Source organism: Rhopalosiphum padi, chromosome 3, assembly GCF_020882245.1.
Source record: "Rhopalosiphum padi isolate XX-2018 chromosome 3, ASM2088224v1, whole genome shotgun sequence".
Classification (NCBI taxonomy): Eukaryota; Metazoa; Arthropoda; class Insecta; order Hemiptera; family Aphididae; genus Rhopalosiphum; species Rhopalosiphum padi.
The window spans coordinates 12895537-12914878 of record NC_083599.1 but is presented as its reverse complement, the minus strand read 5'-3'; the positions used below and the strand labels follow the sequence as shown (position 1 = coordinate 12914878).

Here is a 19342-nt window from a genome sequence, read left to right as displayed (position 1 = left end):
TTACTACAATAAATGGATAATATAGGTATATACCATTGTTTTAACAAAAAAAAAATCACATTTATATTGACTCTCTAAAAAGATATATTAATAACAAAAACTCAAATAAAATAATAAATATGTATAGGATAATAAAACAATTAATATTTAATAAAATGAACACACAAAACAATATTAGTAAAAAATAAAAGAAGTTACAAAATAATATATAACAAAAAAAATAATTATAAAAATGTATACTGCACAACAATTTTGGAAACTAATATTAAAAGAAAAAAATATCACCATGTCCTATAAGAAGTATAATAATTCGTCCAATTCAATGTTGGGAGAACGTCTGAGACTTTGACCAGTGAGGAATGCCAACTTGTGAGCCAGCTGACATGGAGCAGGAACTCGTACAGTACCCTGCAGTTAATACAAATTGATGAGTATAGATAATAATAATAATAATAATAAAGTTCATAATAAGGTATACTAACCGACCAATTGTAGTACATATGGGTCAACTTGAATGTAAGTCTTTGCATTATATCGGGAGGAAGTTTAAGCGTATCTTCAATCACTTGATAATGTGTAGGAGTTACAGTACCCTGTCTTACATGTTGAGAAACTAAGAAAAAATCATACCTAAAATTCATAATATTTGAGCATTATATTCCATTGCTGAATAACTAAAGTAAAAAAAATAATACATTTCTAACAATAAACTCAATCATGTAATGGGATAAAGATACTAATTTTATTCAATTTTAAAAATAAACACCTAAAGTTAAAATAAATGATTTATAGCTTACTTGGTTGGGTCTGTTACAACACTATCAATAACTGTACCAGGTTGGGGGTTTTCAGGCCCTTTATTAGTAGGAGCAAAAAACCTTGAACTTATGCGTTTTGTTACTATAAGAAAAGCAAAGGGGACAGAACTTGCACCATAAAATTGTATACAAGCAGTCTAAAAAAAAAATTAAGAAATCAATCAAAATATGAAAATTAAAAATAATTTAATCAATCTTACTTGCAAAAGCCTAACTTCAGTTCTATAGACATGAGATATTTGACCTTCTCCAACACCATCTCTATATACAACAATAGAGGTAGGTAATGTGCCATTTTTATTCCGGTATTTTGACAATGCCTCTGAAATAAAAAAAAATTTATACATGCACAATTATTATATTGTTTTTCTAAATTTATAAAACAATAAAAAAAAATATAACAATGTTAAATGGACACTAAAATAATGTGTATTGTGATGCAATAATAATTATAATTATCTAATTGTTAAATTAATTTCAATTTTTTTTAATAATAAGACTGATTGGAGATATTCATAATTCATCTCATTCTCTTAATGAGAAGTTTATTGGCAGATAGATTCTTCCTATACTACCAGGGTTAGAAATAAGTTCACACATGAAGTAGTAGTAAGAATTATACCAGAAATTTAATAAAAATCAACTAGAAATAAGATTAAATTTAGTGTTTTTACTTTTTACATTGTTAATAAATTAACTTGACCTGATATTTTCCAGAATATTAAGTTAAATTAAAAAAATCTTCAAATGAAAAATTCAAAATGACTTACTACTTATGCCAGTAGCAAAATGAACAGATAGTTCTTCGCCACTTTCATGAGGCTCCACACAACTGAAATAACTTGTGTGAGCATCATTCATTGTAGATACCAAGGCTCCAAATGATATATTTTTCCGTTGACTGTCATGACACACATCAAAACCAATAATCATCATACCCTACATAACAATAGGTTAAATTATTCAATAAATGTGTATACAAAATATATTTCAACATTTACTTTTTTGGGAATGGTAATTAGCCAAGGAGCACCACCAAGCTTACAATTTATTTGAATGGCAATTTTTGTGCAAACTGACAAATTGTTTTTTTGCACATTTTTCAATAGTACTACTTGTGAGGGTACTGAAAAACAATGTTCACGGGAATTATAAATTATTTAATAAAATCAATATTAATTAATAAATTAGAATTATACCTGCTCTATCTATACATAATTTTCGTTTAATCAAACTATAAATATCACCACGTGCCGATGGAATAACACATAAAATCAATGATGGATTCAATTCATTAATTACTCTTTCTAGTTCGCTCAAAAATGTACTTGATTTTCCATCAGCCATAGCACATCTAAAATTTATACTAATTAACTATCAAAAAATTTATGCTAAAACAAATATTTACATGTCAGGCTTAGGTAATATAAATGACATCCCTTGTCCTGCCTTTGCAAGATTTTTAGCAAAAGTATAAACTTCAGTATAGCAGTCCTTAGGAGTTAAAATAACCCATTTTTTTACAGTAGCAGAAATGAACATAGGTAATGAGCGTAAGTGTCTTGTCCAATCAGCTTCTATACCACCGTTATATCCTACAGTTCGACTCTGAATTGGTTCTGGTTGTAATGTACGACCAGTAAGTTCAATTAACTTGTTACTTAATGTAAGATTCCATCTTTTTAATTCATTAACAGACTAGAAAAAATAATAATAATAGTAATAAAATGATTTTAGTATTTACAAACTTTTTTAATTAAATAAAAACATTTACGTCAGGTGTAGAAAGAAGACGATTTGCAAAATTTGTCAATCTGTCTATGCGTTCTTTGGGATTCACACGAGTATGTATGGACATATCTTTCATAAGCGTGAAATTGTTTCTATCATTAAAAACAAGATAGTTAAAATATAGTGCATATAATTAAAAACATTTTTAATTTAACTACCTCATTGCATCTGTTATACCAGTCATAATGCATAATTCTGGAACTAGATAAACTAGTGTATCTTCAACTCCAAACCTGCGTATCGATCTCTTATTTTTGGAAATCAACATTGGCTGCTTGCCACCACAAATTTTCATGTTCCATTTCTAATACAGTTATCAACATACTAATAACTAATAGCCTAAAATATTAAATATTACTAATTTAAGATAGTACTTCTTTGTAATATTGTATGTAAGTCATTTTAGATTCATCTTTTTTTTTAAATTCAGAATTAGGATCAGAATTTTCATCAATATCGTCAATTTTATATGTTTTGTTGTTGTATTTAGTCATTACTGTAGTACCAATAACAACACTTTTAAAGTGTATCTAAATAATATATATCAATCATTTAATTATCAGTGGTCAAAATATATCAAAATAAATTTACCATCCAATCCTTATTTCGGTTTCTATCAGCAGCACACTGTTTAAAAAAATCTAATACTGTCTCTTGACGCATGACTTTAGTAGATATTTCAGCACATAATAAAATGTTATCTTCATACCTGCCAATGGTTGTTTCATAGCCCGGCCAAAGTTGAAGTTTGTGTTGAGCTATATCAATCTTAAAGCATATTACAAAGAGTCAGCCAAGTAATGAATAAAATAATAATAGAATTAAAATTTTACTTTGGCTTCTGGATCATAAAAGTTCCTTCCAATCATTGTTAGTTTAAGATGCCTCAAACAATTACGCAAAAGCAAGTTGAAAACTTGAATATTAGCATAATCCCCAGTTTCTATTACATTTGTGAATTTTATTGTAATTATTACAATTTTATTATCCAAGCGACAAGTAGATGCAAGTTCGAAAGTCTAAACCAAAATATTATAATTAATTTTTAACATTTTATAATGTTGGGTTACCAAGGCATTCACTAAACATTTAATGAAACAGTAGTGAGCTATTTTAATTTAGTGGCTATTATAAATGTAAATCAATTTTTATACAATCCTCAGAATAACAAGTTATTATTAAAAAAATAAATCAATTAATTATTGATAAAATGTATATATTATAAAATATAAAATAAGTCATTTACTTTATAAAAAAACTTACTGGTGGATCAAATCGCGTTCCAGAAAATAACATCGTTCCATCAAATAGATATCCGCCTAAAAGTTCTCGATGTTGTGCTAACAATCCTCTTTTAGTACTAATTCTATCTTCTTCAGGATTATAGTCAACTCGATATTGGTACAAGCACCAATTTGTGTATGTTATGATGGGAAAATAATTTGCTAATAGTTTTATTGGTTGTCCAGAAGTTCCTAAAGTATACAAATACATATTATTCACAATATAAATGCTATTAATATACAATTTATTAATATTGTTATACATTTTACTTATATAACACTAAATTAAAAGTATGTAGGCACCACCAAATAGTACATTATCAATAAAATGATAGTAATACATTTTGGCAGCAATTTAATGTGCTGGTCTGGAGTTTGTAATGATTTTTTTAAGTATCAATTAACCATTACATACATTTTGGTAATAATAACTATACTCAAATTGTATACTTTAACATTCAATTTTGTTCCTAACTTTATTATTTTATATATTTTTTGGCTGTTTTGCTTAATCTAAAAATCATATTGTGTAAGCTATCACTAATTTTATATTGTTGTGTATTATTACATACTATAATTTAAATAAAACTCAATATTAATTTGAATACTCACTAAGTTATTTGTGGAAAAGTTAAGTTTTGTGAACATTAATAAAATAATAACAAACATACAATTGTACAGTGTACACTATTAAATCATTTGTTTAATAATTATTAATTTATTGCCTTATTAGATATATAAATAATTTAAAATAAATATATCAGCTTAATTAGTTACTCAATATAGAACATATATTTTTTTAATACGAAATTGCTTAGCAAGTTTATGAACAAGAAAGTGAAAAAACTATAACATTTATATTAGTTAACCAATAAACAATAGGTCTGTAGTCAACTGAAATTACCTATTACTCATATTTTTACTTAACTAAATATTATATTACACCTTTATCACTTTATCAGATTTCTATAACATGTTAAATAATTAGGTATTGTAATTTTTTTAAATTTCACTTTAATAGACAATAAATATTAAATTTTGTTAAAATAATCAAAAATAGGTATGCAATACCATTAAATAAACAGATGTATGTTAAATAAATTGTTGTTATTAGCTTTAAACTATTACAATTCATAAAGATTTCTGACAAAAATGTAAAAATGAAAAAATATACAATTTCATAAAAACGTGGCCCTGATAAGATATAATTGATTATAATATCATCGTAGATTATACTTTACCTTGTTTTATGCTATGAAATTGCATTCTTGGTTTATTTTTGTGTTCAGTTTTGTTTAATTGGCTTTGATTGTCTTCATTTTTTACCAGTTCTAGTTCATCTACAAAGAAAATATTTTGATAAATAAGGTACCTATAAATAAATATATTACAAAAATAATAGACGAGTAAGAAAATGTATAGGTAATTTATTACATACAAATTTGTTTTGACGTACCTATCTTCTTAATTAAATTGATGTTACGTCAAAATTAACAATATGAACTTGAATTTATAATACATAATAAGTACCTATGCTATTTAGACTATATTAATTTAATACATGCTAAATTATATTACCAGTATACATTTTTTTAAGTTCATCTGTAACTTGTTGCACCTTAAAAAATAGTTTCATATAAATAAAAGTAAATATCATGCAATTTTAATGGAATTTTTACTTTTGTCTTTTGATTATGAGTAAGACTTGTATCAACACTTAAATTTCCACGTATTGGTGGTCTTGGGGCTCTTAGCTGCGATGTACATGCTTGAAATTGTTGTTGTGGTATTGGTGGTCTTGGGGCTCTTAGCTGCGATGTACATGCTTGAAGTTGAGGTTGTGGTAGCATTGGTCGTTGTGGACAATGCCTACCTCTGCCTCGAGATCTGTTTTCCATTTTTAATTATTCTAATAAAATAATAGTTTTAATTTCTAAAAGTTTTAACTAACATTGAAAAAAAATATAATAAAAACTATAAGAAAATAAAAAAAAAATTATTATCAATAAATAATAATTATGCATTAGTTAAAATACCGGTATATTAATCAGTGCATTTATTCACAGTTCGCGGTTTATTTATGTATTTAGATTAAGAGCTTTTTTATGGAAAATTGTTATTTCAAAGACTACGAGAATGATTAAAAAAAAAAAAAAAAATTTTTACAAAATCAAAAGTTGCGGCAACATAATTTTCCGTTTGATAACTTATAACAAAAATTAAATTACAACGATTTTAGTCTGAAATCTATGTATAGAAATGTGTGTGCGGGATTGTGTAATGTGGAATCGTGGACCGTGGATCGCAATTATTTACTAATATTCAGAATTACTAATAAGGTACTAATGTACATAATTAGATATCATATCTCTGCACATGTTAAAAGCACTCGCCTAAGGCGAAACGTGTGGTATAGCAAGGCGTCAAGGCGTAATAAAATATCTTTTGACTCCAATAAAATATTAACTCCACTCACTACAAAAAACATTAATTAATTTCATCAAATATTCAACAGTTAAATATCAGATATTCAGAAATAGCGGACTTGATAATAATATGACGTTTCAGACACACAACACAGTGTGTTAAAAAAGTACAGCAATCGTTATTCGTTACCATTAACCATTTAGTTTATAAAAACTACAGTGTACAACCCCACGCGATATGTTATGACCATGTTAAATCGTGTTTATGGATTTTCCATAAAAATTAACTACATAGGTAATCTAAATATTGTATTCCTAGTTACTTATATTTTAGATATGAATATGATAATCTTCGTGTTTAATAAACATATTTCAATATTTGACCAAACTTGACAGTTTTTTAAAAAAAATTGTAATATAGAAATTTTGTTAAAAAGAAATACAATTTTGTTTTCACTCAAAAAACTCGTTTGTTTTTACTATACAAAATGTATGCAAATACAATCGTGTCGCGATAATAATAATTTGAAAATCTTCATAACTCGATTTGTCATTGCTCTTGATATACCTACTTTATAATGTATATTTGAGGTATATAACTCGAAACATTCTTAAGTCGAGTTTATTATTATTTATGACACGAATGCATGCAGTTTAGCTACTATGTAGCTTTTTCGATTTTTGTTTTCGAAACACGTATTTTAACAAATTAAAATCTAAAAGGTTTAAGTGCGATTTTTATGCAATTTTTGCAATTTTATTGAATTTACTTATTTAACTACAACTATTTTATAATTATATACTCGACACTCAACCGTCGTAACATCTATGTTATCTTATATAGTTATATAAAATAAACATAATTTCAAATTGGTAGGTATTTAATACAGCACAAAAATAATTTGTGAAATATGACTATTTAGTATTTTACAATTATGCGTTATATTGTTATAATTTGTTCTTCAGCTACTTCGAATAGAAATTATAGAATACTGAATTATTTAAATTTATATTTTTGGTAAAATTTTAGATTATAACAGAAAATTTAAAACATTTTTAACAAAACGCTGTTATTTTTTAGTGAAATTTTTAATATTTTATGTGCAATTTTTGGTATTTTTTAGTGTAATGTTGCAATCAATTTTACTAGTTTTTTAGTACTACAACATCCGAGCTCTACCACTTAATAATTGTCAATAATCAATATTGAATATTAGTCAAATAAAAATGTATAAAATCCGAAAAAAATACTGCACATTTAAATTTTTTACTGCACATTGAATATTAGCTACTGCAAACAGGGGGTGATTACTATTCTTAGATATACTCTTCCCCCCCACAGGGTTGCTGTTTCAGCCCCGGACCAATTCGAGGTCCGGAGGACTGAGTCTGGTGACAGGAGGTGGTAGGCGCATGAAGTCACTATAATACTTAATATTTAATTGTTAGCACTGTTTTTTACTTTGAAACCTAAATAAAACCATTTGAACGTGAGAATACTAGAGATATACACAAACACAGAATGTTGAGGATTACGCTAATTACGATTTAATTTATGTACTTGTCTACCCGATATTTTCAGTAAGTATCGGTTTAATTCAATTAATAAAAACGTTAAAAATTATTTGTATTTTAATGTCATAATTTCAAAACTAATGATTTATTCAAATTTATGTTAACAGTATAAGTTTTATAACTATAAGGCTGTGAATTTAATGCATTTGCATGTTTTTTTGCTACACCGTATAAAAAAATGGATTCGGCCAAAATTTGTTTTGACTAATATATAGTTCAAAAGTCTAAAATAAATAAATTGAAAAATTGATTATAGACGCTGCGCGTGATGGCAATAAATAATAGTACCTATACAGTGTTGTGCGCATTCGTAAAAACGTAAAATCGCAAATAACTACTTCGGAAGGATGACATACAAAATAATGATTCGCGCGAATCTATTTTTGCACCGTTGTTCTTGACCCGTTGAAATACATATATGTTCCAAAAAAAAAAAAAAAATATATCGAAAAAATCGCTTTGTAACTATACTACGATTGTTCTTTATTTATTTTGAGATCTCGTCAGTCGTCACTGTCCAATTTATAAAGGTTTCACTGTTTAAGTTGATTATATAATGTAATTAAAACCATACCTGAGTATTTTCGCGTTTTGAATGGTATTGCTGTGTCGAAGTCTATCGCAGAAATGCAGAGTAATTGCAAAACGAACAATGAGCGTCGACTGCCGAATTTACATGTAAAAAGCCATAGACATGATATTATTATTTATTATATTATGGTCTATGATTATGCCCATGAATCCGTCATGTTCCGTCCGTTTTTTACGATGTGATCTATGGCAGCGTTTCTTAAACTTTGTTATCTATGGAACCCTTTTTGATGTCCACTTTTATCGTGGAATCTCTACTTTTTTTTTTAACTTTTTAGCTTTTTTGCAAATAATAATTATAATCATATAATAATATTGTGTTAAAGGTATATTTAATTCAAAAAAACACGTTAAAATAAAAATCTGAATAATAATAATTTTATTTATGTATAATAATACTTTAATAATAATTACTTTAATTAGACTAAATATAAATTTTAACGGGATGAGTGAAATTGCTTTTTATTTTTACGAATATTCCTATAATATTGGGCTTTATTGATGAAAGTTGTATTATAATATTAGGTTCGGCATCAAGTCTGTTGCGGTATTTTGTTTTTGTCGATACATAGTTGGAGAATCCCGTTTCACACATATAAGTGGTTGCAAATGGTAAAAGTCCCAATACGGCCTTTCGTGACAATTGAGGATATTCATTATTCATCTTTTGAACTGCACCAAAATTCTATTAATGACATTGATTTAAAGTACGCGATATACCTATTATAGAAGTATAGATTATTGAATATAAAGATAGCTGATAGACTATTCCATATGACTTATACTTTATTATTTAATATATACAAATATTTTTTTCTTATATTTTAAAAGTCAATAAGTAATAAGTATGTAGTATATTTTTGTAATTTGAATTCCAATATTATTAAAAAACAATTGTAGGGAAAGATATTTCAGTCTTGGTCTATGTTTAGGCGTAATTTTAATATTTTCCCCGGACGTATATAAAAAATCTAAGTTCCGTCTCTAAACATAGCCTATGAAAAAACGATTCTGACCGAAGACGATCTGTCATAATATTGCATATTATATATGTAAATATTTAATCATGTTACTACTAAACTAATTTATTTAACTATAAATACACAATAGATTGAATTACTTTTTGCAATTTTAATAATTTATGAGAATTATGAGATGTATTCAATTTTCAATTCTAAACCATAATAAATTTATATATATTTAAATATTTTATATAATATATAATATTTTAAACAACAATTTTTTTTTTAGGACTATTTATTTATTTATTTTTATTTTTTTTCTTCGAAGTAGGAATGCTTGGCTTTTCAAATAAGTTCGATCAATTTATTTCTGTGTATAGTTTATATTTATTTTATTAGTTAATTAGTATTATATTGAAAGGTTGATTGAGATATTAATTGTTTCTAGTATCAATCTACAGAATTTTTCATAAATGTTTAATATCTCTAATAATTATTGCATATTTGCACAATATGTTACTATTAAAATAAAAATAATAATAATAATAATTAGGTAGTATTATGTCAAAAAGGGTTATATACTGTTATAGGTAAGTAATAATTAAAACATGGTGTATATCTGATACGGTGTAACAGTAAGAGATTAATACAAAATGGGAATAAAATATGGAATATGGAATTAATATGAGAGGTTTTAGACGTCAATAATGACAATACTCAATAATATTATAAAAGATGCTAAGTTTAACCGAGTACATCTTACTCGCGTATATTGAAATAAAATGTTCATATTCAGCGCGATGGTAGTGGCGTGAAACTAAGTCAATAATAACAAAAATAGCGTAGTAACGGGAAACGGAGTTGCATCATTGAAAAACAGTGCTAATTTGTTGTAATCCAATGGCCAGCTTTACAGGTCAAACGGCTGGACATATAAAGTCGTATAAGGTATTAATCGATCAGAAATATTGTGCAGATGGGAACAGAGGAGCTCGCAAGTAGATTGGTTTGATGGCTTAAACGTTATAACTAAAAATGTTCAAGAACTTAAATTTTTAAGGTCGATTTTTTGTATGCGACGAAAATAATTTCGTAAAATATAACATGTCCCCCGGGCCCCGATCCGCCGCTTATGCATACCACTATACTCTCATTACTGCGGCGGTGACGACGGCTCCGGACCTACGGCGTTTGCGTATCGCCATTGTAATAATAATTATTACTAAATTAACATATAACTAACAAAAATGATTAAAATTTGAAAATTCATCTAGTTTGCACATCATTCAGATACTCAGATCGTACCTGTAGTCTGTACACAATCAACAGTCGTAGTATACATTATTATCATCTAAATAATATTATTAATGACATAAAATGTATAAATCGTAAGTAAAATACTAAAATTGCTTTTATTATAATGCTATGTAGATAAATTAAGAATATATTATAAAATGTATTTACTATTTATTCATTTAACATTTAACCGGCGTGCATTTAGAAAATGTCCTATATGTACTATATGGTACTTCTAAAACGGCGGTCTTATCGATATTTGTAATTGACTAAGTGACCTATGTATAATAATATGCTCATAAGAATTTAATGACAATTAATGATGTCTACGTCGACTGAATACTGATATATATGTTTTACCTACTAATAACAATATTATTCTATTGTCAGTGGTGTATTGGAGGGTATACGGGGGTATACGGCGTATACTTACTTCTCAATTTTTTTGTTTAGCGTATACTTTCTAAATAAACGACGATACGCGAGTATACGGCCGTATAGCCCCGTATACCTGTTAGAATTTTCAAAAATGAATAAAATGCACTAAAAATACAAAATAAAAACTGTACTATTAAATTCTATATTCGATGAATTAAATTTCTGTAAAGACGAGCCTCGAATGTAATCGTTAAAAAAAAAGATGCAAATGCATCAAGTTTCGGGCCCTAGCAATCATGATTAGTGCACTAATCCCTAAGTTATTGGTAGTTAGTAACCATTGTAATCTCTTAGACTGTACTATTTTTTTTAAGTTAATCTTTGGTCAAAGTGATAGGTAGTGATAATTAGAATAAAGATTGTTAGTTAATTCGAGCGAAGCGAGAAAAAATTTTTTTTAATTCAATGTTATAGGTATATCATTGACACCTAAGATCTAGAAGGCGTATACCCACGAATATTTTTAGCAATACACCACTGTCTATTGTATAATACATACCTACGTATATGGTCATATAGATAAGAAATATTTTTATTGAATATTATAATTTATAACAAAGTAACCAAGCAAATCGATAGGTGTCTATTATGTGTATTAATTACAGATAAATTGAAGTTCCAACTAATATAAAAAAAATAGGTTTGATATATTATGTAGTTTGAAATTGTTGATTAAGTGATCGATTAAAAATTAGGATTAGAAAGTTTAATAATGTCGAAGTACTAAAATCTTAAGAAACTACATTAATAATACGTAGAGGTTAAGATGTTTATGCACTAAAAATTGTATGAATATGTATACATTTATATACAATAAGTTTTGACTGACAATTGACGAGAGTTATCGAAAATTATATTTAAGTAGGTGCCTTTACTGCGTATAACCTATAATCATATTAAAAGGATGCCATACCCGCATGTGTTGTCTCTGTCTTACTAACGTACATCATAACAAATTTTCGTTCAGTAGAATGCATTTTGTGACGTTAGCTTTAATATTAGAGTAAATTTACCTATTATAAAATTTAAAGGTAAGAATATTATCTAGACAATGACATATGCTTTTAATGATATTATTATTTTAATGTGAGTTAAAGCTATGTAAAATATAACAACTTTAAAATGTTTATAACTCACTTTAAAATGATAATATCATTAAAAGCATATGTCATTGTCTAGATAATATTTTTACCTTTAAATTTTATAATAGGTAAATTTACTGTAATATTAAAGCTAACGTCACAAAATGCATTCTACTGAACGAAAATTTGTTATGATGTACGTTAGTAAGACAGAGACAACAAATGCGGGTATGGCGTCCTCTTAAATTCTCAACAATAAATAAGCGATTGTTTGTAAAATATTTTGTAAAAAAGAGATAATCAAACTTATATCAGATTCAGTTATAACTGATTATTATAATAAAATAAAAAAATTACGGTATTTTTCAGCATTTTGCATCGAAAACCATTAAATATGCGTTTAAAAACAGAAAAAAGCACAAATTGTGCTATTGTGTACTTTCAAATAATTTAAAAATGGTAAAATATGTAATTATATGCAAAATAAAATTTTGATATTTTGAATATAGATATCATGGAATACATTTCCATAGAAGAATGGAAGCTATTAGACAACCTAAAAGAAATAAGCAAAATCATAAACATCCTAACCCTAAATTAATAAGTATATGAAATATGTTGTTTTATTTTATTAGATATCAACTAATTTTTGGATAAAAAATTAAAAACCATTGATAATTTAATGCAAGTGTCTCATTATAGTTTCTCTTACCACACTTCAATACTTAATAAATAACCAAAATATATAGTCATAACTTATTTTTACAAGTACCTACCTATGTAGTTAAAATTTTAACGAAAATCATAAAAAATACGAACATTTTCAAATTGTTTTCTAGTTTAAAATAAATAATATCTTAAAGTGTAAGTACCTAAATTTGAAAGTTTGATACAAGATAATTTCTTAATGTTATTTACTAGAAATTTAAAAAAAAATGTATGTTAACTTGACCAATTTTTGTTATTCAGTTATAATTTTAAAAATATTGATTGTATTTGTATTGGTCATAAAATATTCTACTTTTACTTAAATTAATATTTATAATAATATTGAGTAATAATAATTATAAAATAAGTGTTTTAAGTTAATGTATTAACAAAATTTGTCAAAATCATGAAAACGTACAAATTATTTTGTAGATATTATGTATAATTAGTAATAATGTAGTCTGACAAACCATCTCCGCTCAGAATCATTTATGTATGCAATTATTTGTTGAATTCAGTTTAATACATCTATATCCATTACACTATTACAATAAGTAAGTCGATGACTGCAGTGTACACCCGACGACTACTTTGTACAGCAGACCGGTCACCGGTTAATTGTTACCTACTTGCCTACTTTTTTTCCGTTTTGCTTAGAACATTGAGAGGACGTCGCACCTGCATGTGTCGTCTCCGTCTTACACACGTACGGCATAGGCAAAACGCGTTTACGCAGTCTGAGTATAACTCGCTCAATTTTGGGGTTAGAGTAAATATACCTAATATAAAATTAAAATATGACAATATTTTGGAGGGTGAGACGATGAGTTTTTTTTAGAAAATTAAAATTTAAAAAAGTTAAAGGTCATTTAAACATTTTGAAATTTTAACTAATTCTAAACGGTTATAATGAACGTTACATTAGACATAATGGAAAAAACTCATCGTCTTGTCCTCCGAAATATTTTCATCTTTTAATTTTATAATAGGTATATTTAATCTAGAATCAAAATTGAGCAAGTCATACTCAGACTGCGTAAACGAATTTTACCTATATCGTACGTGTGTAAGACGGAGACAACACATGCGGGTGTGACGTACTCTTAAGAGAATGTCAGCGCACTGTTTGTTTTCTCTCTCTAGCCCACGCGCATCATAGACAAAACGCATTTACGCAGTCTGAGCAGAACTCGCTCAATTTTGGTTCTAGAGTAAATAAACCTATGATAAAATTAAATTTTGACAATATTTCCGAGTACAAGACGATGAGTTTTTAAAAAAAACTAAAGTTTTGAAAAGTTAAAGGTTATTTAAAAATGTTGTAATTAATAACTATTTCTAAACGATATAATTAACATTATAATGGGAATAATGGATTATTTTATTAATAACGCATTATTACTTTCTCTAAAGATTAATCTAATATATCCACTAGATCGCATTAAGAGTTACTAAAATTAAATAAACGCGCAGTCACCCGCCGCCTATTTACGCACACGACCATTTTATAAACTACCGATTACACCGATACCTATCATTTCGAAGGAGTTCGATATTGACAAAAGCAATTATTATGTACGCGGAAAGCGATTGTCAGTGTCGGTGTGTACTGTGTAAAAGAAAGAGCGAAGCGCTTCCGAGCGCGCACCAACTATATTGTTAACATGTAGCTCCCTCTCGTAACGGTTAGCAACTACACGATAATAATCGTGATGACGTACGACGATTTCCGGTATTGACCGCTAGATTGATCTCGAGTAATATTAGAATAAATAATTTTTGGGAGTACACAATCGTAGGCATTATACTAAGCCCGTCGACACGATTGACGAAATATTGAGAAATTGTGGTTGAAATAAATCATCGTTTGCAACATTCTTAAACCGTGATTACGGGTAATAATTATACGCATTAAAAACCAACCAAATGTTATGCGCTAGCTAAAAATCCTAAATATGTATAAATATAGTATGCACTAAAATGTTAAAATACGCACGAAAAATAAAAAAAGCATAAAAAATTAGGATAAAAGAATTTATTTTTTGAATATTTAATCGATATCATATATATTAAAAAAAATTACGGAACCCTGCTATAGATACTTATCTATTTTTCTTTAATTTTTTGTCACTTTCATCAATTTCGTCATCTATTGGTATACCTATACATTTCATCTCCCCGATTATTGGTCTATGGTCATATTTAGGAAAACCGTTTACACCTACAAGTATACCTATTAATTTATTATGATAATAATTGAAACTATAAAAATATAATACTTTTTTCTTATATTATTATAAAAGACAATCAAAAATGTCTAAAAAAAAACAAAAAAAAAAAAAATGATGAAATATACAATTAAAATATTGTAAAATAAGCCCTTAAGATAGAACAATTTCGAAATATGCAAAAATGTGAATTAAAAAAGTCTCATTTTTCCAATCGTTTTATGTCGTGAAACAAATTGTTGTGCTCGCTTAGCATATCATACGATCAACCAGAATAAAATATATGCAGATGTATACAAATCCGCGCTCTATAGATTAATAATTAATAAGTGATAAGTATAGTATATAATATATATATATATATTTATAGTTGATGTAAATGTGTCTAACACATCTGCGTCCACTGCCTTCAAGTGCCGACTGCAGTCGACTCTATGCGCGCCCGACGACTACCAAGCACCCGTCGAAGTCCACAAATTTTTTTTTCGGGGCCCACGTCGAGCGGCGGCACCACCAACAGACGGCGCTCGACGTGCGTGTAGCAGTTTCGTGTAGAAGTTTCGTGGTCTAGGCCTATTCCGTCGTGACGCGCGTCTGCTTACCAATGTGAACGCCGCCTTACCAGCGCAGACACCCACACGCGTGCGCCGTGATCCACCTTTCCAGTGGTGCTAAACGTGCCCCGGGACGCTGCCACAAGCCAATAAGTTTGACGACCCGAAGCCGCGGCGTCATCGATTGCGGCCCACTGACCGGCGTCCCGGAACTAGCTGTTGCGCCGCCGCCGATTGTCGACCATCCAACGAGCGTCGGTCCTCGACCTGCTCCCGCGTCGTCGTCATTCACCATAGCCGCCGAAGGTCGAGGCAGTCGCAGTGACCGCCGCTCGTCAGTCAGTAATCACTCCATTCGCATACCGTACGCACTGTGCACACGTCGCCTGTTCGCCGAGTATACCCTCAATGCTTAATCAGCGTCGGTCCGAAAGGTTGAAAAAGCTCCGCGACAAAACCACATCATCAGACAACAACATGTGCAAGCCAAAAGAGTCCGTGAAACGCGTGCTGGCCTCCGAAACGATTTTCCACTCGTTCGTCACAGCTAGGGTGAGTGGGAAACGACCGCCGAGATAACGCTTCGCTCACTATAGTACCCCGCGCGCCGCTGTTCTGTTGCTCTGCTCGTCGTTAGTCAAAGGTCCTCTCTGGTCCGTCATAAAAGCGCGTATGACTGACTTTTCGTTCATTTGGGTTAAAAGGTTATTATCTAGGTGACGTTTTAAAAGTTTGGGGCGGAGGGGGGGGACGAAAAAATTTAAGCTAAATAAAAGCGTAATATAATTTCAATATATAAAATATATAATAAAATACATGCTATAATTATATGCTAAATTATTTATATAATTAATATTTGTATTGGTACATCATGGTTAATTAAAATAAGTTATATAAAGTATTTATAGGAAGAAATTGAAAGTCGAAAATATAAATTATAATCAAATGTATTATTAGTTATCGGTAAATAAAAACTGTACATTTCTTCGTTTTATGATGTCCAAGTCATTAAGTAATAACACTATTGTAATATTTATTAAATTATAAAGTTAATATTATTTTTAAATGGGTGGTGTGGAGGGGGGTGCCCCTCAAATGGGCGCCATGCACACGGGTCGGTTCGTGTGTCGATGGGTCAATTACTTAAGGTTGGGTGATAAACTGATCGACCTTTCCAACGTACTACCTATTCGTTTCTATATACCGAGTTCGTAGTAGACTGTATGACAAACTACCTACATCGTTATATTTGCGCCCGCCTGTCGTTTATTTATTCATAGTTAATATAACGGTCCGGCAGTATCTCATTGGTTTCTAGGCTGAATAGGAAATTACTTACTATTATTATAGATAAATACCTATTTTGCAAGAAAATGTTGATTTATAAACAAACGTACAACAATAATGTTTAGATTTTCCTATACTTACGTAATACGTATTGTATTTTGTATTTTATTATAACTTAATATCATGTATAATTAATTTTTATAGGAGGTTACTTCAAGTGTAATCAATTTTGAGACACCTGTGAACATCAGTGACATCAGTATTCTTTCTCCGTCAATGTATTCGACATCTGCAAACGGAGGAATCATTATTGGGTAAACAAAGTATTCTTAATTAACTATGAATAGTTCAATAGTTGAGTGGTTAATTATTTACGTGTTCCGCACTTCCGCAGTCCATTAGAATAGTTTTATAGCTAAAATATGACAAACCGCTACTGCTTCTTATAATATTTAAATTTTTAAATTTCAGAGGAACCGATCCTGGGCAAATTCAGATTACATTTCAATGCAACAATGTGGATGAAGAATATGCTGCAGCAAATGTTGAATTGGGTGTATTCAACTATGACGGAAAAAACAATACACAATTTTACTGTGAAAACGAGGTAATTGAGACATAAAATTAACTTGATTTTTAATTGTTTTAATTTTTAATTACTCTTCTCTTTTAGATATGGACAAACAGATTGATTGTGATTGCAAAATTCTCGGTATTAAGTATTGTTGTTTTTGGAACACCCAAGGATCCTAATGCCGAATACTTACAAAAGATAGAACCATCAACCATCAATCTTCCAGCTCTTGCTGAAGGCCCTATCGATATGTCTGGCGTTGTATCTATTGCCGATAGCGTTATGGAGAACATACAAGCTGAAATCAATCAACAATTGAATGAACTTTCCGGTGTTCGTGAAACCCGTCAATAAAATTACTTTTTCTGTTTGATTCCATATTTTTTGTAGTTATTATTACCACGTTTTTAATTTCAATACCGTTACTGACTAATTGCATTTTATAATTATTTTTTATTACCACCGAGTCATAAATAAATATTAGGACAGAGAAAGTCGTTAAGATCAGGTGTTTTTTTTTTTTTTGGTATCCATAGTTTATAACCATTACAAAAATTGGAGTTTGATTTATTCATAATTTTATGTTACATGTTAAATTAGATACCTATTTAAAATTAATATGAATTTTTTTTTGTTTATATTTTAGTAAATGCCAAATTTTAATGATTTTCTGATCTAATTTAATATTTACTATTAACTATTACAGTATGGAATATTTAAATATTTATTATTTGTATTGTTTTAAAAGTATAAACTTATTGTTTGATTAGTAATCCTATATATGTTACGGATATAATTGGTTTGTTGTTAAGGTAAACATTATATGAATTAAGTCTCATTTACATACATTTAAAAGAGTTGAATATGTATAATTAAGTTAAAATGTCATTGTTTATTTTAACTAATTATGTAATTAAGTTTGTGTTACTCAAAACAATTACGGATAATTTTGATGAAGGCAAATAAGATTTAGACCTTAATAATTAATTTTTTTAAAGTAACTTTTATTATTTTTTTTTATAAAATATTTTCTATCTAATTTTTAAACGCTCTGTTTAAGGCTATCCTATGATTTACAATATTTAGCAAATGACACCGGATACTTTTTTTTTAATGTACGACTACTAAAAACTGTTTACAAATGTTTAAAATGACTAAATGTAACTATAATTTAGTAATTTATTTGTAAAAAATGTTAAATTGATTTTCAATAATAACTACCTATTTCAATATTTGTTTGAATAAAAAATTGCTTGAAATTTAAATATACACATCACATATTATATAATACATAATATATGGTCTATTATCTTACACATAATATGTGGGAAAAAATACCTCTTTAGTCTTAGATCCGTTATGACAGTTACGTGTTATTTGATATTATAAAAACAAATTACACGCATAAAATATTTCTAGCTAAATGTTATTATAATATATATAGGTGGTCGAAAACGTGTGTATTTTTATCTAATTTGTTTTTAAATATTTTCCTCACAGATGACTGTATTCTGTGACTGTATTAACTGTTGATAACTATTAATTATTATTATGCGCTATTATGTATAATACATTAATACGTCGACAGTTGAACAAAATAATTGATTTGCTTGTTAAATTGAATAATTTCTTCATTTAAAGTAGATACCTACTTACTCAAATCTAATGCTGTGGGTTGGTGGGGGGAGAGAGTTCACAGGGTTAAATGGTTCTTTTTTTTTATAACGTA

General features: G+C 28.4%; 2 protein-coding genes across 2 annotated transcripts; one reads left to right on the top strand and one right to left on the bottom strand.

Annotated features, from left to right (window-relative positions):
* Positions 1 to 255: 255 nt before the first annotated feature.
* On the bottom strand, positions 256 to 5790 carry LOC132924811 (piwi-like protein Siwi). The gene is made up of 17 exons (XM_060989254.1): positions 5572 to 5790; positions 5471 to 5510; positions 5134 to 5232; positions 3873 to 4084; positions 3443 to 3628; positions 3201 to 3377; positions 2984 to 3139; positions 2768 to 2913; positions 2593 to 2701; positions 2227 to 2516; positions 2018 to 2172; positions 1820 to 1944; positions 1589 to 1757; positions 1019 to 1140; positions 798 to 955; positions 483 to 630; positions 256 to 408 (listed from the first exon to the last, which is right to left on the bottom strand). Exons 1-17 carry the CDS (start codon positions 5788 to 5790, stop codon positions 292 to 294), a joined length of 2628 nt encoding a protein of 875 aa, XP_060845237.1. The 3' UTR covers positions 256 to 291.
* Positions 5791 to 16035: 10245 nt separating this feature from the next.
* Positions 16036 to 18419, top strand: LOC132926547 (uncharacterized). Its single transcript, XM_060990908.1, has 4 exons — positions 16036 to 16304; positions 17244 to 17353; positions 17511 to 17646; positions 17713 to 18419. Exons 1-4 carry the CDS (start codon positions 16161 to 16163, stop codon positions 17965 to 17967), a joined length of 645 nt encoding a protein of 214 aa, XP_060846891.1. The 5' UTR covers positions 16036 to 16160; the 3' UTR covers positions 17968 to 18419.
* The last annotated feature ends 923 nt before the right edge of the window (positions 18420 to 19342 follow it).